At 48.9% G+C, this 24,547-nt stretch overlaps 4 protein-coding genes across 4 annotated transcripts; 2 read left to right on the top strand and 2 right to left on the bottom strand.

Annotated features, from left to right (window-relative positions):
• Nucleotides 1-803: 803 nt before the first annotated feature.
• On the bottom strand, nt 804-11,467 carry N7533_012865 (acetyl-CoA synthetase-like protein; the record flags this gene model as incomplete). The annotated part of the gene is made up of 4 exons (XM_057109515.1): nt 804-6,191; nt 6,279-9,300; nt 9,341-10,890; nt 10,943-11,467. 4 exons carry the CDS (start codon nt 11,465-11,467, stop codon nt 804-806), a joined length of 10,485 nt encoding a protein of 3,494 aa, XP_056954616.1.
• Nucleotides 11,468-14,428: 2,961 nt separating this feature from the next.
• On the top strand, nt 14,429-15,796 carry N7533_012864 (amine oxidase flavin-containing superfamily; the record flags this gene model as incomplete). The annotated part of the gene is made up of 1 exon (XM_057109514.1): nt 14,429-15,796. One exon carries the CDS (start codon nt 14,429-14,431, stop codon nt 15,794-15,796), a length of 1,368 nt encoding a protein of 455 aa, XP_056954615.1.
• Nucleotides 15,797-16,399: 603 nt separating this feature from the next.
• Nucleotides 16,400-19,703, top strand: N7533_012863 (uncharacterized protein; the record flags this gene model as incomplete). Its single annotated transcript, XM_057109513.1, has 3 exons — nt 16,400-16,484; nt 16,542-18,073; nt 18,291-19,703. 3 exons carry the CDS (start codon nt 16,400-16,402, stop codon nt 19,701-19,703), a joined length of 3,030 nt encoding a protein of 1,009 aa, XP_056954614.1.
• Nucleotides 19,704-20,650: 947 nt separating this feature from the next.
• Nucleotides 20,651-22,247, bottom strand: N7533_012862 (uncharacterized protein; the record flags this gene model as incomplete). Its single annotated transcript, XM_057109512.1, has 2 exons — nt 20,651-22,144; nt 22,206-22,247. The coding sequence occupies 2 exons, from the start codon at nt 22,245-22,247 to the stop codon at nt 20,651-20,653; spliced, it is 1,536 nt and encodes a 511-aa protein (XP_056954613.1).
• Between the last annotated feature and the right edge of the window lie 2,300 nt (nt 22,248-24,547).

The following is a 24,547-nucleotide window of genomic DNA, read 5'->3' as shown; positions in this document are numbered from 1 at the left end:
CAAAATAACGTATAGTATACTATTGTGTGTTTTATTTTGCATTGGCTATTAACGCTAGTCTTTGCCGAATTAAAAGCAAAATTGGTGTGAGATAATCCGCGTGCAGTTCATCATGGCCTAACCTGAGTTAGTCCCCCCCGCCGCCCTGAGCTGCTCCCTGAGCGACCCTGAGTACTCCCGGAGCACTCCCGGAGCCCTTCACCCTGGATACTCCGATCGGCCCACAAAATGCTTCTTTTTGATTTCACGTCCTCCGATGATAAGCGCTTTGCTGTCTGCGATTCCTCCTAGGAGCCCAAGTAATTATATAATCTAATTGAGCGCGGTGGATGTTCTACGGCGCTTGCTCACTCGGCTTTATTGCTTATTGATTATAATTCTCCATATCGTGGCAGAAACGAATGCCTACAATACACTCTTTGAAGATCTCAACATGGACATATATAAGTTTCTTGACGGAGGGTTAAAAAAGTGAATTTGGTTGCCGTCTTTGGTTCTATCCTATGGATTGGTTCAGCCCCAGGAACAGTATCTATTCTTTAGTCTAGCAAAAGTTCCTTGACCGTAGGCCAAACAAATTTGTATGTGAAGGAACGTAACCAATGGAGAAAACAAGGTATCTTTTATTCGTTTATATGATTAGGTTGAAAGCTACAATGACAATGAGACCACTAGCTGCCAAAATAAGTATAGCTTGGCACTATCCCAAAGGCGGTTTGGCTGTCGCCGAAAATCATATATCCTCGAAAGTCCTCAACTTCTCTACCCTCCCCTGGCTCAACCAGAGCCGGTCCTGATCCAAGTCATGAAATACCTGTTGGAAAAGATTTTGATGCGGCCAGTTGGGCAAGAGTTGGCAAACGGTAGACGTCAGCTACCGTAAGCGTCAGACCACCCTTGCGGATGAGACTGATGAGCTTCATCGCCGCGATCGAGTCACCACCAAGGTGGAAGAAATTATCATCCGCGCCAATCGTATGGGGCGCGGTATTTAATACCTGTGCCCATAGCTGCTGCAGTGTCTGCTCCGTCAGGGTGGCAGGGGAGCGCTTGGCTACTGTAAGGCCGTGGTATGCCTCGATCTCTGCTCGAGACAGGCGGGCAGCCCGATCTCGCAGTCGGTGACGATCTATTTTGCCAGTAGCTGCCAGCGGCACAGCTTTCAATGGAAGGAAAAGCTCTGGCACCATATAAGCTGGCATGGCATTATAGAGGTGATCCTTGGCAGTAGGAATTTTCACACGGAAGGCATTAGTAGGCGCAGCCAGGATATCTTGTGTATTGTTGTTAGAGGTAGCATTTCCTGACGATTCCTTGCCTGGGGTTTCTTGTTGTAGCCTATCTGTCTGGATAAACACCACCAGCAGCGGCGGCCGCCCGGTGTCCGTCGGGGTGACTACCTCGGCCACCACATTGCGCGCCTGCGGGAAGTACTGCTGCACATAGTGCTCCACTTCACCCAGCTCGATGCGTTGGCCGCGAAGCTTGACCTGCGTGTCTTTACGCCCGACAAAGCGTAGCGACCCGTCCTCCGCGTACTGCACCAGGTCGCCTGACTTATACAATTTTCCGGTAATGTTCCTCCCGCGGAACTGGCGTAGCCAAGCCGGCGGGTCGATAAACATCAGCTTCGTCCGCTCTGGATCGTTGAGGTAGCCACGCCCGACAATTGGTCCCTCGATCAGCAGCTCACCCACGGCTCCGATCGGGACTAATCTCGCATGGCTCTCGCAATCTACCACCCAACATGTACATCCTATCGCATAGCCAATATTCCCCCGATCTGAGTGTTCAGACAAGGATGTCTGAACGGTGGCCGACACAGAACATTCAGCAGGTCCATAGGCATTTATTAGGTGAACATGTGGACTGCAGTTTTTCATCGCAGCAGCGGAGACAGTTTCACCCCCAACAGCCACTGTTTGTAATATCTGAAGGCTCTCATGTGTCAATGTGCTCAACAAGGATGGAGTAATGTTAGCACAACTGATCTGGTATGCCTCTATGGCGGCGTTGATATCAGTCTGCTGGGAGGATTCAAAGGGCATGCAGACACATGCGCCAGCCACCAGTGACATGAAAACATCCATAATGCTGATATCAAAGGCGTATGACGAGAACTGGAGAACACGCGATTGATTTGTAAGGCGGAGAGCGTCCATATATGGTAGCATGCTAGAACAAAAGCTAGCATGTGGGATAACCAGTCCTTTAGGAGTCCCAGTGGAGCCAGACGTAAACACGGCATAGAGCGCGTTCTCTGGGCTGACAGAAGATGGGATAGATAGGCTGCTCCTGTCTCGCCATGTAGTGTCACTAACCCCAACAGACACCACAGTTCCTAGACGGTCCGCCACCAGATGCGCCGCCATTTCTTTGTTGTGCGTCGATGCTATGATTAGCTCGGCCGACACATCTCGGCAGATCGCCCGCAGCCGCGCCTGCGGGTGCGATGGGTCCAACAACACAAACGCGCCGCCCGCCTTTACTACCCCAAGCATTGCCACTATCGTCCACCGCGACTTTTCAAAGCATAGTGGCACGAACACTTCGGGTCCGACCCCACGCTCGACTAGATGCGCTGCAAGTGCCGAAGACAGTGCATCCAGCTCGCCATATGTTAGGTCACCATCCCACGCGCACACTGCCGGCGCCGCTGGCTGGGCTTGGCACCGTTCCTCAACCAGCTGGTGCACGCACCGCTCCATCCGCTCTGGCACATCTCGATTCCACTCCTTCAGTTGCCTCCAATCCTCGCGGCTTATCTTGCTCAGATCTCTGATTACCTTGTTCGGCTGCTGATAAATCTGTCTCATCACATGCGCCAGTTGGTAAAGCATTCGCTGCACTTCTGTGGTCGTAATTGTCTGCGGATCATATGTCGCTTGTATGCTCACCGAGCCGCTCTCGGATTTACACAGTAGGGTTAGTGCGTAGGTAGTGAATGCGTCTTGCTCGGCGAGGACATCCGCTTCCGTAAACAGGTCTGGTATGTCATCTCGTCGGCTCGCCTGGATGACCAGGAGGTTTTGGAACTGGCAGGCGGCGGCCGCCTCGTCGCTCAAACGGCGGATATTCTGCAGGCCAGCCTGCTCAAATGCCAGCATCTCGATTGATTGATCTTGTACCCGTTGAAGTGCTTGGGTGACCGTGGTATCCTGGTCCAGCTGGACGCGGAGAGGGACAGTGGCGATGGTCGGTCCAGTCATCTGCCCAATGCCCTCCACCGGCACCCCACGGCCCGTGACAGTCAGGCCAAAAACGACGTCGCTTGTATTGGAATACTGTGAAACGGTCAAAGCCCAGGCTAACCGGAGCTTGGTGGACACTGTGAAACCGTCCACCGGGCCGTGAGGTAAGCTTATCGTATGTGTGGCGGACATGGTTGGATTCGGAGTGTACATCGGCGACGGGAGCGGTGGGAAACATGAAGCTTGCAGCTGAGTGAATTGTGACCGCCAGAAGCCCTCTGAATCAGTTTTGGAGTTGCAGAGGTACGCTATAAACGGGCTGAAAGGTCGGGGTTTCAACAGGTCGCCCCGGATGGCCGCTGCGGCTTGTACCAGAAGCAGTGGCAGAGACCAGGCATCATATAAAGCGTGATGCATCGTGAGGATGAACCGTGGTCCCTTCTTCGAGCTTCGGCTCGAGACGACAGTCGCCCGGACCAGGGGTTCACCCAGCCCGAATAATGATGCGGCTTCGGCTTTATACGCTTCCTCGTCGTCGTAGAGCATCCACGGAAGCTCGCCCGGCACAACTGCCTGGAAGCTTCCCAGCGGGTCGCGTGAGATGATCCTCGTATGGAGAATAGGATTGGCGATTGCCACCGCATTCCAGGCAGCTCGGAAGTGAACTAGGTCGATGTCATTCGGGATACGATAGGAGAAATGAGCAATATAGGCCCTCGATGTCTTGGCTGTAAGGGCAATAAGACCCTCTTGCAAGGCGGTGCAAGGGTAAATGTCAGTAATCTGGTCGCGAGATACCTGGCATTGGTCGATGGCCAGTTGAACGACAGCATCGTGCACGCCACCGTGTTCTAATAGAGAAAACGGGGACGGAAGATCGGAGATGTGCGAGGGTGTCCTCAACGCCGACTGGGCAACATGTGCCAAATCTGACAGCCTCGGGTGGTAAAACACATCGGCCACGGTAAGTGCAAGACTTCCCTCGCGGAGAGCGCCAACAAGCTTCATCGCCGAGATGGAGTCCCCGCCGAGGCGGAAGAAGTTATCGTCCGCACCGATAGTATGGGGCGCGACATCTAACACCTGCGCCCAGAGCTGCTGCAGCGTCCGCTCTGTTGGGGTGGCGGGGGCGCGCTTAGCCGCTGCGTCGTCATGGTACAGCTCGAAATCCGCTCGAGATAGGCTGGCTGCCTGGTCTCGCAGTCGGCGACGATCAGTTTTACCGGTAGCTGTCAGCGGCACAGCTATCAAGGGAATGAAAAGCTCTGGCACCATATAGGCTGGCACGGCATCAAACAGGTTAGCCTTGGCAGTAGTGATATCCGCGCGAAAGGCATCAGTAGGTGCAGCCAGAACATCTTCTAAATTACTATTAGTGATTGTCTGATCTGGCAGTCCTTGGCGCAGTTTATCTGTCTGGACAAATGCCACTAGTAGTGGTGGCCGCCCTGCTTCTGTTGGCTTGACTACCTCAGCCACCACATTGCGTGCCTGCGGGAAGCACCGCTGCACGTGGTGCTCCACTTCACCGAGCTCGATGCGCTGGCCGCGAAGCTTGACCTGCGTGTCCTTACGCCCAATGAAGCGCAGCGAGCCATCCTCCGCATATCGTACCAGGTCGCCTGTCTTATATAACTGTCCGCTGACGTCCCTTTTACGGAACTGGTGCAGCCAGGCCGGCGGGTCGATAAATACCGCCTTTGTCCGCTCTGGGTCATTGAGGTACCCACGACCAACAATCGGGCCCTCAATGAGCAGCTCACCAACGGCTCCAATCGGGACTAACCTCTCATGGCTTTGCATGTCTACTACCCAGGGCACACAGCCTGTTGCGTACCCAATGTTCTGAGGGTCCGTACCCGATTTCATGTTTGATAGTGCAGTACCGACGACACTGCATTCTGCTGGCCCGTAGGAATTTATCAGTTGTACCTGGGAAGCCCATACCTCAACGTCTGCCTTCGACATCTGCTCCCCTATCAGAGCCAGGGTTTGTAAGCTCGGCACATTTTCTGGTTCTAGAATTTTGATCAGCGACGGGGTAAGATGAGCCCAGTTCACCTGGTAGTTCGTGATCGCCATGGCCAGGTCATTTCTTCGTTCTGTCTCAGAGGGAACACAAATTGCCGCGCCAAAAATTAAAGTGGTTAACGAGTCAGCAATACTGACGTCAAATCCGTACGAAACAAACTGAAGCACTCTGGATTGGCTGGACAGGGACAGACGTTGACCGTGGGACAGTGCACTCGTGGTGTAAGCACTATGGGGGATGACGGCTCCTTTAGGGGAGCCAGTGGAGCCGGAGGTGAAGACGGCGTAAAGTGCATTGTCGGGCGCCACTGCAGACACCGCACAGCTGGTGATATCCTTCTGCCATGCCGTCTCGTGGTCGCCTACCACTACCACCTGTGCTGCCTGCTTGACTGCCAGGTCTGCCGCCATAGCCTTGTTGTGCAATGATGCCACAATCAATTTAGCCGACACGTCTCGGCAGATCGTCCGAAGCCGCGCCTGCGGATGCGATAGGTCCAACAACACAAATGCGCCACCCGCCTTTATCACACCAAGCATTGCCACTGTTGTCCACCGTGACTTTTCAAAGCATAGTGGCACGAACACTTCGGGTCCGACCCCACGCTCTACTAGATGCGCTGCAAGTGCCGAAGACAGTGCATCCAGCTCGCCATATGTTAGGTCACCATCCCACGCGCACACTGCCGGCGCCGCCGGCTGGGACCGGCACCGTTCCTCAATCAGCTCGTGCACACACCGCTCTGTCCGCTCTGGCACCTCTCCATTCCACACTCTTAGCTGCTTTTTGTCTAATTCACTTAACAGTGATACTCGGCCGATGTCTTCGCCCTCCAGAATACCGCACACTGCTTGGTACAAAGTGTGTGCTACTTCCGTGGCTTGTCTCTCCGATAGGGTCGCCGTCTTGTAACGCAGCGCCGCTGTAAATTGTCGGCCTTTTGTTCTACACTCGATCATGATATCGTACTATTACATTATCAGCTTGTGTGATTATGGGGTAATGATCCTCGCGACGCTTCTTGCCCTCGGGATCACTGGTGGAAATATTCTCACCTCGCTCGGCAGGTAAGATTCCATCTCTCGAAGCACCAGACTTCTTTCTCCCAAATCTTTGTCTTCAGCTCTCTCCGAGGAGAAAGTCATACATGTGTTGAACATCGACTTTTCTGCGAGGTTCATTGAGTGAAAAAGGTCGGATAACGAGAAGTGCTGGTAAGTCAACCCCGCTGCAAAGTCCACTTGGAGCTTACTCAGTATCTCCAAGGGTGTCCTGAATTCATTGAAATCCAAACCACAGATTAACATGTTGATATATGGGCCCACGGCGTCTCCTATTCCAGATACCGGAGCTCCTCGCCCCGACACGAGGTAACCAAAGCACACCGAGTTTAGCCCTGTGTAAGCTCGCAGTACCAGTCCCCAAGCAAGCTGAAAGACATTCGATACTGTGAACCCTGTATCAGCGCAGAAATCGTAGATCCTAGATACGTTTTTCAGTGGCACATGGGTTCGTTGCAGTTCCGTGGCGTCGCCAGAAGATAATGAGGCGTTGCGCAGCCGCGGGAATAGGCAGGGGCCACAGCCACCTAGATACTTCCTCCAATACTCGATGGCAGGAGCTTCACATGCATTTTGCAAAAATGCGATGTAGTCTCCGTAGCTTGCTCCCCCGCAGATGGGGAGCTGGTCGTCGTATGCTAGAGTCAGGTCACGTTGCAAAATGGCTATTGAGGTGGCATCAGTAAGCACGTGGCTAATTTCCAGAGCACAGAAGACTCTGTCGCTGTTCGTCTCACAGACTGTGAATCGTGGTAGCGACTCTCGCCCCTGTTCTCGGATCTGCCGGTTTGCGTAGAGGGAACCATATACATCAGCATCAGCGGATCGTATTAGTGCTGTCTGCACTGCGCCAGCCTTCAAAACCACCTGTATGAATGAGTGTTTTGAAACCCTTTCCACAAAGATTGACCTCAGGACGGAATGGCGATGGGTCAGTTGCACCCAGGCAGCCCTGAGCCTATCACTATTGAATTTAGGAGTGTTACCTACAGCAGTGACCTCCCAAATAAAGAATAACTGATAGGATTGAGGCTGGCGTGCCTGGCTCAGCAGCATTCCTTGCTGAATGGGCGAACATGGATACGCCGTTTCCAGATCTTTCTGATCAAGACCGATTACTGGCAGGCGGTGATTCAGGAGGTAGTCAAGGTCAGCGACGCTTATCTCGAGAAGCGGAAAATCTCTGGGGGTGAGAATAGGCTTCCCCTGCCGTAGTATTTCCACAAACTCGTCTACAGATTGCTCGCATTCATGGGCCCATCCCTGAAGTTCTGTATCAGACAGTATGTCGCTGCGACTAAAAGAGACTTGCAGGACATCATTGATAACGGAAACATTAACCGCCATGGATGCGGGAGGCAGGGTATCATGGATGTACCGCGGCCACTCTAGAGCCTGGAAAGACACCTGTTGCCACAGTGTACTGCCACGCGCTTCCTGCCACTGCGTAGGTGTGGCGAAGGTGAAAAGTATTATTGGCTTTTTTCTCGACAATACCGCGTCCCCGTTGACTGCAGGCGGTGTGTCCCCTCTGCTGTGGTCCTGTCGGCAGCTCTCCTTCGTCTGGCGTAGAAAGTCTAGAAGATCGGGTTGCCCATGAGAGGGCACTTGTACTTGCAAAAGCGTATTAAAATGACCAACAGTCCATGAGTAATCACCACCAGAGCAGCGGTACAACTCGCGTCCATCTATTTGAGCTATTGTCATAGGCAGCTCTCGACTTTCAAAATTCCGTGCAAAGGAATGGAGTACCAAAGCTTGAAAGATTTCAAAGGGCTCCACCTGGAGAATTCCGCTCGCTTTGGTGAGAATCCAGTGCGAAATCATTGGAGGTATCGTGAAGTCGCTCCCAGTCGTACGGCACTTGTGAGCGGCCAGAGAATCGTCCACTGCTGAATCTGCTACTTTTGAAGCCATAGCCTGGCGGGAAACAACGTGATGAGCACGATTGTTTTGCACCTCCGTACAGCACCATTCCCCAAAAGGCTGGGGTATTGGCCTGTTTGACAGGATGCCTCCGCTCAGAAGGTGTTCAATATCTGCCAGAATGATTTTCCACGAAGTCTGGTCCACCACTAATTCATGGGCGAAAAGCACCAGAAACTGACTACCTCCGTCAGCGCAGATATATAAAGCAGCAAAGACAGGGCCCTTTTCAATATCCAGAACTTGCTGAGCGGAGGCCGTGATGTCGGACACGGTTTCTTTGCTTGTTGCAGTGCGGTTGCTGTAACCATATGCTTCTCGAAGTTCGTGAACAACTTTCTGAGTCCAGTAACCCTTATGGTCCTGGGCAAAACGGGCGCGCAGCATTGGGTGGCGTTGGACAACCTCGTAGATTGTGGTCTCCATTAATTCAAAAGAAGTATACCTCTCCAGTTGAAGACAAATTGCCTGGGTAGATTGACATTGGCCTCTGGATATTGCATGAATCATGTTCTGCTGGGCTGGGGATAGAGGAAACGCTGCCTCAGTATCATCGTTGAACTGTGTTGGCAGGTTTGTTTCCTCCATATCTGCGCACAGGGATAGACGGGCGATTGTTTTCTCACGGAAGATATCCTGCACAGTGATTGATATATTTTTAGCCCGGCATCGAGCCGCCAAATCCATCGCCCTGATGGAGTCGCCTCCAAGTCGGAAGAAGCTCTCATTCACGCCAAAAACATCAGATCGCAGACTGAGAGTCTGTGAGACCAGCTCATGGAGAAGCTTTTCAATGCCCGAGTCAGGTTTCACTTTCTGGATTCTGGTGTCGGTAAATGAGATCAAGTCTTCATAAGACAGTCTACCTGCAGTTTCCCTCAGCGTGCGGCGGTTAATTTTCCCGGTTACGGTCAATGGTACATATTTCAAAGGGATATAAGCCTGTGGAACCATATAATCGGGTAAGAGACTACGGATGGTGGAATCCGTCGTCGCAGCATTGAGTCGGAATATCTGATCGGAATCATCGAGGATTAGACCAGAGCCGGAATCTCCGAGAATCTGCTGGCACTCGCGGGCTTTCCCTTTCCTGAGATATAATGAACGCCACCAAGATCGGAGACCCAGACCCTCCCGCTGGGACCACAACTTCGGCAATGGCCTTGGTGGCATCGCGGAAGTGGCGGCAAACGTGGTATTCCACCTCTCCGAGCTCAACCCGCTGGCCTCGAATCTTGGTCTGCAGGCCCTTGCGTCCGACATAGTTGATGGTCCCGTCAGGGCCATACCGGACGATGTCGCCTGTGCAATAGAGCGTAGACGGCAATTTATGTCGGAAGAAATGCAGCCAAGGCGGATCCGTTATGAACGCTGTAGCTGTTCGCTCAGAATCACCGAGGTAACCTCGTGCCAGACAAGGGCCTTCGATGAGCAGCTCAGCAATAGCTCCGATTGGAGCGAGCCGTTCATAATTCTCCGGATTGACCAGCCAGAGGTTTGCACTGGGCGACGAGCCGATGTTTTTGACGTTCATGGTCGGTGTCATCTGCGGCTGGACTGTACATATTCCTGCCCATTCCGTCAGCCCGTACACCGGCGTTAGACGGACCAACCCCGCCCAACTCTCGACAATGCGCTTGTTTAAGGGTTCGCCGGCCACCGCCAACGTTCTCAGCGTGGGCACACTCCGAGGATCGAGCAAATTGACCACCGAAGGAGTCAGTAGAGCCCAATCGACCGACATGCGACGCACTGCTCCCGAGGGGTCATTGATGCGCTCAGTTTCAGAAGGAATACAAACCACCCCTCCCGCGACTAGTGTGCAGAATATCTCGACCAACGAAATGCCAAAGCTGTACGACGCAAATTGTAGCACCCGACACCCAGAGCTGATCTGTAATGCTGCTGCGTGATTTGCGATGGCAGCTAAAGCCTGATGCTCGACTACACATCCTTTCGGGCTCCCAGTACTGCCCGACGTAAAGAGCACATATGCTATATGGTGTGGTTGGGCGTGGGTATGTGCAAGTGAGTCGGTATCCTGCAGGTTCCCCATGAAGGAACCAGAGACGGTGAGTATGTGGTCTGCGGTCCCGGTAAGCAACGTCGCATATTGTTCCGATACCAAGATAGATGTCGCATGCGTTTGCGAAATGACTTGCTGCAGACGCGCCACCGGGTTGGAAGCATCCATTGGAACAAATGCTGCTCCCGCCTTGAGCACAGCCAGTGTTGCCACAATTGCCCAAATAGATTTCTCGAAGCAAAGAGGCACCATCACATTAGCTCCAATCCCCGCTTTTTGCAAATGCACTGCCAATTTGGTGGAAAGCTTCTCCAGCTGGGCATATGTCATCTGACCGTCCCAGGAGCAAATCGCTGGTGCGTCTGGCTGAGCACGCGATCTTCCATCGATTATTTCCGTTATTGAGCGATGATAAGAAGTGGCCAAATTTTGGCTATTCCATTTCGATATATCATGCCGACTCTGCTGATCGACCAGGTCGACATTCCGTACTATCTGACTTGGATTCCGGAAAAAGCACTGAATTGCCTGTGCTACAGAGCCCGCTATGCTTCTTCCTTGCCAGTGGGAAAGGGCTGAAGTGCTGTATTCTAGCTGCATGTGCACCTGATCGCCACGTATCTCCATGATAAGCAACAAGTCATATCGCCGGGCCTTGGAATCTGTCAGTCTATTGCTGCCACCCTGAGTCTAGGCTAAAACCGACCTGACCATCTAAAACGCTGAATCTGTCATTCAGCTTCAGCTGCAGTGGCCCTCCTGTACTGTTCTTCCGGATTTCAACGCCAGTGTTGAAGTGAATGCGGCTTGCATCAAGGTCCAGAGCATATACACTGCTGTTGCATTTAAGTAACTCTCTGATGGGGGCGTGGGGGTTTACTGTCACCGCAAGCAATTGTACGTTGTCAGGAACACAAGTCGTCATGCCAATTCTCGCACCTGGCAAACTAAGACCGAAGTAAAGCGTTTCCATTTCAGAAAACCGGTGGAGAACAATAGACCACGCGGCGATGAGTAGAGAAGTCAGGTCGGTCCCATTACTATCGCAGAAGGCTCTGACCTTTTGCAGGCTGTAGATAGTAATATCTTGCGACACAGCGTGGGGTACGTTTGACGTGTCACCGTCGAGGACTGGGAAGATACATGATTTGAATTCCGCCTCTGCATTCCAGGAGTGCTCCCCAATTTGCTGAGGGGACAGGTAAGTATCCTGATCTGATACGCTCTCCATTTCTTGCTTTTGACTCGATATTCAATTCACCACGTTAAGCCTTTTTGTCCTTTCTTGTTTTCTTGTTTTCTTGTTTTCTGCTGTTTTTTTCCGATCCTTTTTTCTCTTTTCTCTTGCGCCTTTCAAAGCCCCACGTATGAAGCAGATAGAATGAATTATCAAGTATGTGATTACTAGTCCGCGAGTAATTTACACCTCGAGCTTCGAGGGAGAGCATCCGGGGAAGGTTGCCGTTTATATAACCCAGTTGTATTGATATCACAAATAGACGAATCAAGATGAAATACTAAACCTAATATGGACCTATGTAACGAGGAATTTATACCAAGGATCAAGTCCTCATTATCAAGTTTAGTATGACGCTTAGAAAATAAGATTACTCGATAATACCTCCGCACGAGTGATCAAGATTGAAATGGCTGAAGGCTCCAACCACTAGTCGCAAAGATTATGTCTTTTTTTACTCTTATGTGACATTACGTTTTCCCCAAGTCCGGTACTATGAGCTGTGGGATTCTGATGCACCTAGTTGTTGATATGAGGAGGAAACAAAGGTTACACTTTCACTTTGTCTTTAGTAGTACTGCGTTGTCGTGCACTCCAGACTGGGGACTTTGTTCATCTTTTTCGGGGTTACACTTGATGATGATGATGATGATGATTTCATGTGCCCTGACCCCTTACCTCAAAGTTGGTTTACCCAACTAGACTAAAAACGAATCCGTTCTCAGCCTAGTCGATGAGTTTTATAATTAATTCTCAACGGTGATATGCATGATACTTCAATTATACATGTCCCTATCCGTACATGTAAAATGTCCAACTTCATCATGGCCTGCCGTAACCCAATTGACGCTCCAATCTTTAGACTATCCTCGTGGCGCGCGACTGCGAAATCGTTGTGACGTCTCGGCGAAGTTCAATACGGCCTGGGATGTCTTCGTCCTCGAGGCGGTGCCTGGTTTACCTTTCTCACCTTTGAGCCTCCCAGCAGACTCGACACGCTGCCGAACGCGTCCTCCACTTTCTGCCTCAATTCCCTTCTTAGATCCGTTTTATTCGCAATTTCACCATATCCGCGCCATGAAGGCAGCCTAATACCACAAATGGCAATAAGGCCACGACTAGCTTTACCAGGTGAGGCTCAATGTTTACCGTTCAGGCAGTTTGGATCAATCTCAAGGATCAATCAAGATGTATCTAGAAAGTAGTGGTAGCCTGTGTATCGCTTTCAATTGCGAAGGGTCATGGTAAATGAAACCATTCATCCATCCATCCATCCATCCATCCGAGTGTAAGGTATCAAAGACAAAAAAGACCCTCTCAGCTTGCTGGGATTAGCTGTACCGTGCATGGAAATCTACCACTGGTCTGCCAAGCAACGGTTGCAGTGACTAAAGATCTAGATTTGACAATAGTACGCGCTTACTTCCTGTACCACGCGATATACCATCAGAGTAGGGTGATCTGTTTCGTCTGCATTATTGTAGTTAACCAGATTCGTAGGTATACGCCGACAACCAGTTACGATTCGAAATCCATGAGCTCGGGTCACTCAGACACTCCTCATGTGGCGATTATGAAGTAACCATTGTCAGCAACGTTGCCTAAAGTCTATGAATATTAATGTTTTAGGTAATTAGTACCTCAGCAAACACTCCAAAGTCTATTCTCCTTTTGGGCTAATGGAATGATGTTATAAACACGTCACGCAATTAGTAGTTACTTTGATAGAGCTCTACATTGTAACCCTTGCTCAAGCGATCAGTAGATCAGATGTGGGTTACGCCCAATATGTGCCTATGCTCGAATATTATATTCATTCCCACAACGTAAATCAAATAGTATGATCTACTTAATAGTTTTGCGATGGCCGAAAGGAGAATCACAGTATAAGACGATTCGATTTAATTATTTTGTACGACCATACACTAGAACGTGTCGACTAGGATGTATGCTGGCTGGACTATCGCTTGTGTTTTGGTAAGACAGTAAACTAATGTACTGTATTAATCAGGAGCCTGGTGTTTTATCCTCACTTCGCTTTCCCTCTAGGTCAAGCGATGCAGATATGCTAACTTGGCCTGGATTTTTGCAAGAGATGGCGAATTTTTAATTGCATGTACAAGAATGATTATGTTTCTCGGAATTATCCAGGCTTATTCCACTGCCAAATCTTTGTTTGGGCCAGGTGGATCAAGTGATTGTACAACAGTGACTTGTGAATGTACACAAAGCAATCAGCGAACTTATATGGATAAGATCTGGAGCCTCGGCGGAATGACTTGGAAATATGTCTCTGCGCAACTATCAATTTTAACCACGCAGTAGAGAGCATTGGAAAACATCGTACGGTTATTCAAAGGATATAGGAATGGATCACAGCTAGTTCTAAGGATTTAACATCACCCCCGGTTTATGTAGAACAACGGGCTCTTTAGTTGAGAGAGAGAGACGGTAACCAGAAACACCCACCATTAATCGTAAGTACCTTCATCTGCATCTCCCTGCATGCGAGAAAATGTTCATATGATGTAATATTTGCATCGCATCATGGCTCTCCCATATATAAATGTAATAGTTTACAATGTTTTCAGAGGCTTACCGGATCTTACCGGATCTTGGCATGATTATTGAGTAACATAAAATATAATAATATCTTCATGTTCTAGGGTTTAGAAGCCAAGGTATTTAGACTTCGTTAGAAACATGGTCAGCTGGTTCCGGAATTTCTTGGCGGCAAGTTACATATGCAGTTCACGTAAGATAGTGTTGCTACACCCCTGCACCGGAAACATAAGAGAAACCTATTGCATCGTGCCAAATGTTTATATTCAGGTGTCGAACACTTTCCTTCTAGACCACCTGCTTGATGTTAAATGCTTCAAAGTCATTACATCACGCAGTTTGATATAAATCTAGCCTTCGCCCTATTAACGCACAATTACTCATCAAACTAGGATGAAGACTGCAATTGATACCACTCAGGGAGTATCATCCGAAGTAATTACCCGTGATGTCTGCATCATTGGAGGTGGGGCTGCAGGAACTTACGCTGCTATCCGTTTGCGCCAGATGAATAAGGATGTCGTCGTTGTTGAGAAAGAGCCTTGCCTTGGTGGACACACCATGACTTACTCTGACTCTGAACCTGGTGGCAAAGCAGTTAACTATGGCGTCAGATATTTCCAGAACCTATCAACGGTACGAAGTTTCTTTGCATATTTTGGGATCCCGCTAGAACGATTGCCGTTCGGTAACGATCGGGAAATGTTCGACTTTCGCGCCGGCAAGAAAATTAGTCCAGTTTCCCAATCAGATGCAGATGCCGCAACAGGAAGATACGTTGCTCAGTTAAACAGATATCCTTACCTGAAGGGAGGGTTTGAACTACCCGAACCTGTCCCAGAGGATTTATTGTTACCATTTGGGCAATTCATGGCGAAGCACAATTTATGGGCCTATATAGACGAGCTAGGCGCGTTCATTAACCCGCTAGGCGACGACTGGCCACAGCTACCCACTCTCTACGTTATGAAATACGCAAACTTAACCGTTTTGGAGGGCATGAGATCCGGATTCGTTCGATCAGGTGATCACAACAATAGCGCTATCTATAGTGCAGCGGAGAGGGAATTAGGGGAGGATGCGCTTTTGAGTAGTAGCGTGGTTGCGGTAGACCGGGACCGCAATGATGGTTGGAACCTTGTCACCGTGCGAAAAGCTGAAAATCGGAAACCTTGGCTGATCCGTGCGAGGAGGATAATTGTGGCTATTCCTCCTAAGCTGGAGAACATGCGTTGTTTCGACCTGGGAAGCGATGAGTGTCGACTCTTCGGCCAATTTCAGAATACATACCTGTACACTATGGTTGTTGGTATTAAGGGTCTTCCGGTCAAAGATTACGCAAACCGAGTGGCGGATGATCCCTTCAAACGACCTCGACTCCCTGGCATTTTGTTTTTGGCCTCCACCGACGCGCCGCATCTGAAGACGGTCCAGGTTGGAAGCACAACGTCCCTTTCGGAGGAGGAGCTCAAACGTGTGGTCTTTGAGGACATTCTGCGGCTCAGGCAGTGCCTTGGGATTAACTTCTCTAATCCCGAGTTTCTGGCAATCGCGGATCATAGCCCTTATCAGTTGACCGTTTCAGCTGACGCTATAAAGAAGGGCTTTTATCGCGAGATAAATACTCTTCAAGGCATTCGACACACCTTTTATACAGGGGCAGCGTTTGAATCTCATAATACACCGCAGGTTTGGGACTTTACGGAGGATTTATTGCAGAAATTTGTTCTCCCGTCCTTCGAGCAGACTGTTTTGACATAATAAATTAGGCTACGGCAGTATCCATAAATTCCATGGATATTGAACCTATATTAATTTATGACAATCAGGGCAAACTGGCCAACACTTTGATCTAAAATCGGAATCCGAAAATTGTGCATCCTTTCCAGTATTTTTGATGTTTTCTTGCTATACAGGGCCGCTCGAAATCAGCTTCACCTTTGTTTTCTTTACTTTTCTTTTCTTTTCTGAACTTTATTCTGAAACACGCCAGTCCCCCTTTGGCTTAGTCTGTTGTGGAGTCTTGAAATGTTTTGTAAGGATAAATTACACGAATGAGGGGTTGTAACTTTCCTACAAAACACAGATACAATCGTTACGCTGCGGTCAACCAAGGTTCGTCACTTCGATTAGAGCTTTGGTCTTCCGCGGCAACTTCGAGGAAGATGGCGCTACGTTCACGTATTGACCTCCTGAATAATGTAAATCGAAAGACACATTATCTATCGAGGTGATTAAAAGGGAATATGATCAAGACGGTCGATTTCTTCTGTCTCGAATCAGATCACCTGATAGCGGGGTAGACTGGGGATTGGGAGATCCAAGCTTGGATTTGAGCCTCCTCAAAACTCTTACGCAACGGCCATGGCAACTACTATTTCCTACGGCGAAAACAACTCTGGATTCCAGGCAGGAGTAATACACGGGAATGTCGGGAATGTCACTATTGGTAAGTGAAAAATAGATGTGACTGTAATCTACGGCTGGTAATAGTGATCGGCTTCAGTACAATCCGAAACGCTGAATCAAGAATGCCTTCGTGATTTGCATGCCACCAACCCTGTCGACGATAAAGAACGTATCGAGAAGACCAAGGGCGGACTACTCAAAGACTCATATCGCTGGATTCTAGACAACAAAGAATTCAAACAATGGCAAGACAGCGAGAGAAATCGCCTTCTCTGGATCAGGGGTGATCCTGGTAAGGGCAAGACGATGCTCGTATGTGGTATCATTGACGAGTTGACAAGATCGTATGGGGATAATACGAACATCTCGTTCTTTCTCTGTCAGGCTACCGACATGCGAATCAACAGTGCTACATCTGTCCTAAGGGGGTTGATATATTTACTTGTCAATAATCATCCATTTCTTCTCCACCATGTGCGAGCTCGGTACGACTATGTAGGAAAGACCCTCTTTGAGGATGTCAATGCATGGAACGCACTGTCAGCAATCTTCAGGGACATTCTAAACGACCCGACACTGCAGATGACTTATTTGGTAATCGATGCTTTAGATGAGTGCACCAATGGGCTCCGTTTTCTTCTAGACTTAATTGTCCAGGAATCATCAGTCAGTCCACAGATAAAGTGGGTTGTTTCTAGCCGCAACTGGCCTGAAATCACTGAGCGGCTTGACATTGCTACCCAGCTAGCTCCGATCTCATTAGAGCTGAATGAGGTTTCTGTGTCTGGAGCAGTGAATCATTTTATCCACCACAAAGTTCAGGAACTGGTAAAGGCTAAAAAGTACAGCCAAAAAACTCGCGATGGTGTTCAATCCTACCTATTGTCAAACTCGCAAGGTACCTTCCTCTGGGTGGCCTTGGTGTGTCAGAACCTTGAAAAGATACGAATAAATGTACTCAAGAAGCTAAAATCATTTCCTCCTGGGTTGGAGGCTCTATATGGTCGAATGATTGACCGAGTTCGCGAATCTGAAGATGCCAAGCTCTGCAAGGAGATACTGGCAATCATGTCAACAGTTTTTCGGCCTATTACGCTACACGAACTGACTTCATTTATTGGACTACCGGACGACAACGACGACGACGATGATCTTGTTTCTCTTGAAGAGATAATCGCAATCTGTGGATCTTTTTTAACGTTACGGGAACATACTATTGTGTTTGTTCATCAGTCTGCAAAGGAATTTTTACTCAAGGAAGCACTCAGTGAGATACTTCCTAGAGGTATAGAGGCTGAACACAACGTGATATTTATACGATCTCTCGACGTTATTTTCAAGACACTTCAACGTGATATCTGGAATATCAAATTACCTGGACTACACCCGAAGGATATTTGCAAACCTAGCCCAAATCCACTTGCAGCGGTAGAGTACTCATGTGTCTACTGGATGGACCATCTTGAAGCTAGCCTGCTTAATGGAGCTTGTGAGCTGGGAGTCTATGACAGAGGTCGCGTGGATACGTTTCTGCAGCAGAAATTCCTCCACTGGCTCGAAGCTCTTAGTATTTTGGGAAGTATTTCGGATGGTATCCAAGTGATGCAAAAGCTCGAGATTTTGATTGAGGTGAGTGGTTAAAATTGAATAGAGATGATCTTCTCTTCTGACACGGGGCGCACTTAAACAGAAGGGAAAAGAGTCAGGAATGCTAGTGAATCGATCTCGAGACGCCTCTAGGTTTATTCGATATCACAGGACAGCAATTGAAAGCAGCCCTCTGCAAGTATATTGCTCACCTCTCATCTTTAGCCCACTAAAGAGTCCCACAAGGATATCTTTTCAGGATGAGAGACCAGACTGGGTCTTGAAATATCCTGTGATAGAGGAAAACTGGAGTCCCTGTCTTCAAACTCTTGAGGGGCACAGTGATTCGGTCACGTCGATTGCCTGGTCGCCAGATGGAAGCCGACTCGCATCAGCGTCTCGTGATAAGATAGTCAGGATCTGGGATCCGGCTACCGGCCAGAGTACATCAACCCTTGAGGGGCATGGTGCTTCAGTCAGGTCGATTGCCTGGTCGCCAGATGGAAGCCGACTCGCATCAGCGTCTTATGATAACACGGTCAGGATCTGGGATCCGGCTACCGGCCAGAGTATATTAACCCTTGAGGGGCATAGTGATCCGGTCGCATCAATTGCCTGGTCGCCAGATGGAAGCCGATTCGCATCAGCGTCTGATGATGAGACAGTCAGGATCTGGGATCCGGCTACCGGCCAGAGCATATTAACCCTTGAGGGGCATAGTGATTCGGTCACATCGATTGCCTGGTCGCCAGATGGAAGCCGACTCGCATCAGCGTCTCGTGATAAGACAGTCAGGATCTGGGATCCGGCTACCGGCCAGAGTACATCAACCCTTGAGGGGCATGGTGCTTCAGTCAGGTCGATTGCCTGGTCGCCAGATGGAAGTCGATTCGCATCAGGGTCTGATGATAAGACAGTCAGGATCTGGGATCCGGCTACCGGCCAGAGTATATCAACCCTTGAGGGGCATAGTGGTTGGGTCGACTCGATTGTCTGGTCGCCAGATGGAAGCCGACTCGCATCAGGGTCTGATGATGAGACAGTCAGGATCTGGGATCCGGCTACCGGCCAGAGTATATTAACCCTTGAGGGGCATGGTGCTTCAGTCAGGTCGATTGCCTGGTCGCCAGATGGAAGCCGACTCGCATCAGCGTCTCGTGATAAGACAGTCAGGATCTGGGATCCGGCTACCGGCCAGAGTATATCAACCCTTGAGGGCCATGGTGCTTCGGTCAGGTCGATTGCCTGGTCGCCAGATGGAAGCCGACTCGCATCAGCGTCTTATGATAACACGGTCAGGATCTGGGATTCGGCTACTGGCCAGAGCGTGTCAAATCTTCCTATCGGCTTCATCGACTCTCTTCAATTCGACAACGATGATATCAACCTTCTGCACACAACTAACGGCACATATGACATAGGCTCAAAAGCTCCGATGACGCCTGTGTCTGACGACTTCATCTCGCCGCCTAAGCAGTATGTATACGGATTAAGCCAGGAACTTTCCTGGATAACCTATAATGGACTCAAGCTGTTGTGGCTGCCTTCAGAATATCGCCCAAATTATCACGATAATTTCGCTACATATGCAACCAGATTGGCGATCGGCTGCTCATCAGGTCGTGTCATATTGCTCATGCTCTCAAAACAAAATCCCGTTTCTAGCCTTTGATCTGTGTTTGGACATCCACAAATATATGTCTACATTTGTAAAGTGGGATCATATTATGCTTCTTCCAGGCTCACCCAAACCTCCTTAATGATTACCACCGACGTTGCGCGATCAAGCTTTGTGTTTAAAGCTCACTTCTTTTCATACCAATTAAATCAGTTTCCCTTGAATATCCAGTTCCTCGGCATTGGAATGATGCTTCAAGTGCAATGTCTATTTGTGAGGTGAACGTACCGGTCTGCTTTCTGTTAGCACTGATCAACACCCGCAGCTTTCGGAACGCCAAGACACAACGTTCCTTTCTTTTTCAATCTGAGTATTTCCGTTCGCTTATCCGCTTGGATCTGCCGTGGAGGGGGGTGGGTGAATGTTGGAATGCAAGCTGGAGAGGTAGCCGGACAACAATGGCATTGTTTGACATGTTTGCAATAAGTTGGTTCTAGAAAACAAAATCGTCCGTACAGCACGTTACGGAATCTACTTTTATTCATTTAATTACGCTTGTATGATCATACCGCCGCATAGTGGGTCAGGGTTAGTCTAGCCTAAACGGGTATAGTGCAATGCAAGATAAGGTTTCAAAAAGTTTTGAAAAGAATAAACAGGTGAAGCTGATTTCGAGCGGCCCTGTACAGTACCTTGCAAAATCGCCCTGCGTTTTTTGCATTCACTCTTTGTTTCGCCCACGTCATTGCCAAGCTATGTCTAACCTAATACGGTTAGGTATTGAACTATTCTTAGCTTTGTATTACATAGTATAGTTACAAACCGTAATATATTTCATTCCAAGCTTACCTCTGTTTCGCCAACCTGTATTTTGTTTCTATGGGTTGCCACCGTGAGCCATATGTCGCCGTAAAAGTTGGTGCTTAGTGAAACTACGAAGAAGGTTCATTCCAGAAATATCAGCTAGGCTAAGCCCCACTATCAGTGATGATAAAAATTGTTTACAGTGATCCTTCTTTGATCGACTGCTTCATGTCTTGGAGAGCGTGCTGAGACGCCAGTCGAGAGGGATGTTCTTCATCAAGCGTTCTCTCTTGCACTGCGACGACATGCTCGAGTAGCTCCACGGCTTGCTTGATCTGCCCGTTGGATTCATATGCCCCTGCGAGTTCATGCTGAGACGTCAGCCGAGAGGGATGTTCTTCATTATAGTGCCTTTCACCCCATGCACACACATCTTCGAAAAAAGTAACAGCTTCTTTTGCTCGGCCATCCGCTAGAACACATTTCCCAACCTTCAAAAGTAAGCTATACCGCTCACTTATATCTTTATTTTCCTCTCTTCTAAGAATTCTAAGGGCATGTGGAAGACATATCCTCCATGTCTCACGGTTTGTGTATTCAGCAGACGGAAAGCACTTGTCCATGTATCGTGTCACGGTCGCGATGATCTGCTGCATCTTCTGTGCCTCTCTTATCCACAGTTGTGTTGATAGCTGCACAAGGCTATGTATATCGAAAATATCCAAATCATTTCTCCTGGTCAGAAACCCATAGTTACACAGTGTACCAATCGCAGACTCCATCTCCTCCTCCGAATCAAGGGTAGGCAGGACCAGTCGGGGTATTCCCTTTGGCTCAAGATAAGATATAAATTCCAACAAATATGCGGCAGAGGGATCAGAGGCTTTGATTTTATTGAAGGAGATCTGCCATGTGGTAGCCACCGCGTTCGACATTTTTGGATAGCGAGTTATATCATGGAACTCTCTGGTCGCTAGGCGCATCCGGTCGTTTGTGGTCTTCTTCATAAGCTGGAGGTACCGTATGGTTGTTCCATTATTTCGGATCATATAGTAAGCTGCTTGTGAAATAGCGAGTGGTAAGAAGTTCAGCTCCTCAAGTAACAGTATAGTCGACTTTTGATCACGAAGCGAGTCGGGTCCGATGATCTTGGTAAGAAACGCAACCCCTTCCTCTGTTGTCATCTTTTCGACCTTAATTGTATCCCTTCCTGCGAACGAAAACGCTACCTCGTGGTCACGAGTAGTGAGCAACGTCATACCAGTCTTGCTAGCAGGGAAATACTGATAAAGATCATCGAAGAGCAAGCTCCCGTTATCGGCATTATCGACAATAAAGAGCCACTTTCCGGCTTTGTCAGAACTTAGATGCTGATGCACTAACTCTATCACGTTTTCACCGTCTGAATATCGATCAATTTGAAGCGTTTTAGCAATTTGCGAACAAGCCTGCTCAAAACTCTCGAGACTAAGGGCAGGCGCCCAGAAGATTGAGCAGTCCGATATATGCGCTTTTACCCAGCGCGCAAGCTGAAGAGCAACCTGGGTTTTACCGATGCCATATAATCCGAATAGGGCTACCTTCTCAGTATTTCCTTGGAAAAATAGCTTTTGCTTTAGCTCTTCTAGCGTCGATTCACGGCCCGTAAAGTGACGGTTCTCCAAGGATGGAATGACATGGTGAACTGCAGACTGGTCGCCTTAGAGAGAATTAGTGCGTCTATAATTGTACTTGGGGCTTCTGTTGACGTACAAGGCCTGGTGTTTGCCTCGTTCTTTTCTCTTTCTGGCGCATGGAAGTGGTAAGAGACTGGGCCGTGGCTCACACCTATCTGACCCCCCGAATTTGAACCCCCAAACGATATTGTGGACGTCATGCTCGTCACGGAAATAAGTCTAACTTCTTCAATGGAGACTTGGGGACACAACTATCTGGCGTAACGTGCCGCTGCCGTGGCCGAGAAGGCAAGGGTAATGGGGCAGAAATATCAATATATCGCCAGCTTTGAAATGACTCGTAGGCTATGAACTCGGCCTTTCATCAGAATCAAGAGGGGTGATACTGAGTGATTGCAACCGCCTTCTGGTCAGCCTAAGGCACCAAGGTGAAGAGGGGTAACTGTCTAAGTTACAATAGTTAGTCCCTAAGCGCCCGCCCCAGTCAGCGTACAAGCCGTTTTGACCAGTCATTGCATACAACGATGTCGGAGTGCATGAGGGATCCCGTACTATTGGTGACTGACTTATGATCACGCAGTTGCAGAACCAACCAGTAGCCTGGGATGTGGGGCTCAGGTCGTCGGATTATCAAACTTCCCATCCCCAAGAACACAATCAGGCGGCATCCTATGTGAATCTGAATGGTCTCACAATGCCAGCAGATGTAAATTCCACCCAAATGAAAATAAAGGCTTCTTGTCATTTTAGGGGAAAGGAGAGTCAAATAAGGCTAAGAAGAGAGGGAAAAAATGACTAGTGCTGTCAGAGCAAACTATGAAATGCGAGTACACATGTAGATATACGTAAGTTCTATAAGTCTATATAAGTCAATCAACAATGTTCAATTGTTAGGCCTATATGACGAAAATGGCCTTCAGCACTTCCTTCTCTTGCACCAACCACATCTACACACGACTCCAGAAATTCCTAGAAATTTTGATCCGGGTCATCCCCAAACAACTGCCAGTTCCGTTCGATGAAAGCTTTTAGCTCTGCGAAAAACTCTTCGATCGTATTGGGATCAGGAGAATACGGTGGAAGATATACCAGCTTAACTCCTGCTTCAGAGCAGATTCGATGTATTCGCTCAGAATGGTGGAAGGATACATTATCCATCATTAATACCGATTCAGGCTCCGGCTATCTACCACAATAATGAAGAAGCTGTTTAATAAAGTCTTCGAATAGCAGAGCATTAGTCGAGCCACGGAAGAAGCAGGAAAGAAGAACACCATATTAGCAATATGCCGGCAAGATCTGGTATCACTGACCACGATGGAACTTGGCTACTTGAACCAGGGTGACCCCAAGCGGGGCCCAACCTGTTCGCCGATACCCTATCCGCTTGTCACATCCAGATTCGTCTATGTAGACCAGGTGATACGACTCAAATTCCGATAGATTATGAGGTAGTAGTCTCGTAAATCCGCGTTTCGTTCCTTCGCCTGATGCCGGGCTGTCTTCTTGGACTAGCCTTTCGCTGCCAGAGCTCAACCAATAGTGGAGTTGGCCACGCAGACATGAAATTTCTCCCGAAGGAAATCCCTTCCAGTTTCTGCTATGATTCACAGTATTGACGAATTCCAAGGTCGGGAAACTGACATTGTCATTTTTGTTACGGTTCACTGCAATCCGCATGGCGATATTGGGTTTCTGGGAGATTTGAGGCGATTCAATGTGGTCATGACAAGAGCGCGAGCGGGATTCATCTGTATCGGATGTCCCTGGACATTGAAACATAAGACATTTTCTTATCTGGGTAGTGGAGGCCCTGATGAAACGGCGTGTGAAGTGAGAGGGGATAACGGAGTGACTGAAGGTGTTGATAAAGACAGTGAGCCCATTTGGAGGCGTCGCTGGTAAACGTCAAGTTGTCCTGAGTATCAAACTAAGTTTCAAGAAGTTTCCTGCTCGATCCTACTGTAAAGCGATAACATGAAGCCCACTTCATCCAGGCCGTAGCGTTTCCTCACCAGGCCGCTGCTGAACTGAGCCAATGATCCATATATTTCTATCTGGACAAAACTCCTTTAGATACTCCTCCATTACAGGCGTCTGGCTGCGCCGCAGGGCTGCAAGAAATATGTTTCTGTAGATTACGACCTCTATCTCTAAGGTTATCTGCGCTGCAGGGCGAGAGTCGCAAGATTTTCGGATTTAACTACCCGGCCCGACGTTAAATTTCCACAATATTAATTGGACCCTGGGCTATTGGGTTCTCGTCGCGGAATATTCCTCTTTGACTTGGAAAAGCGCCTCGGGCGATAGAAAATCTAGTGAAAGTGACTGAACGCAACCTGGGCCCCAGGCTACCAGCCTATGCAAGTGAAGCAGCCCGCCGCTTAAAGCTTGACGTGGTCCAAGATAAAGAAGCTC

Source organism: Penicillium manginii, assembly GCF_028828005.1.
Source record: "Penicillium manginii strain IBT 31320 chromosome Unknown utg000009l:1.0-3297300.0:1.0-3298630.0, whole genome shotgun sequence".
Classification (NCBI taxonomy): domain Eukaryota; kingdom Fungi; phylum Ascomycota; class Eurotiomycetes; order Eurotiales; family Aspergillaceae; genus Penicillium; species Penicillium manginii.
The sequence above is the reverse complement of the archived record's forward strand: the minus strand, read 5'-3'. Positions and strand labels throughout refer to the sequence as shown.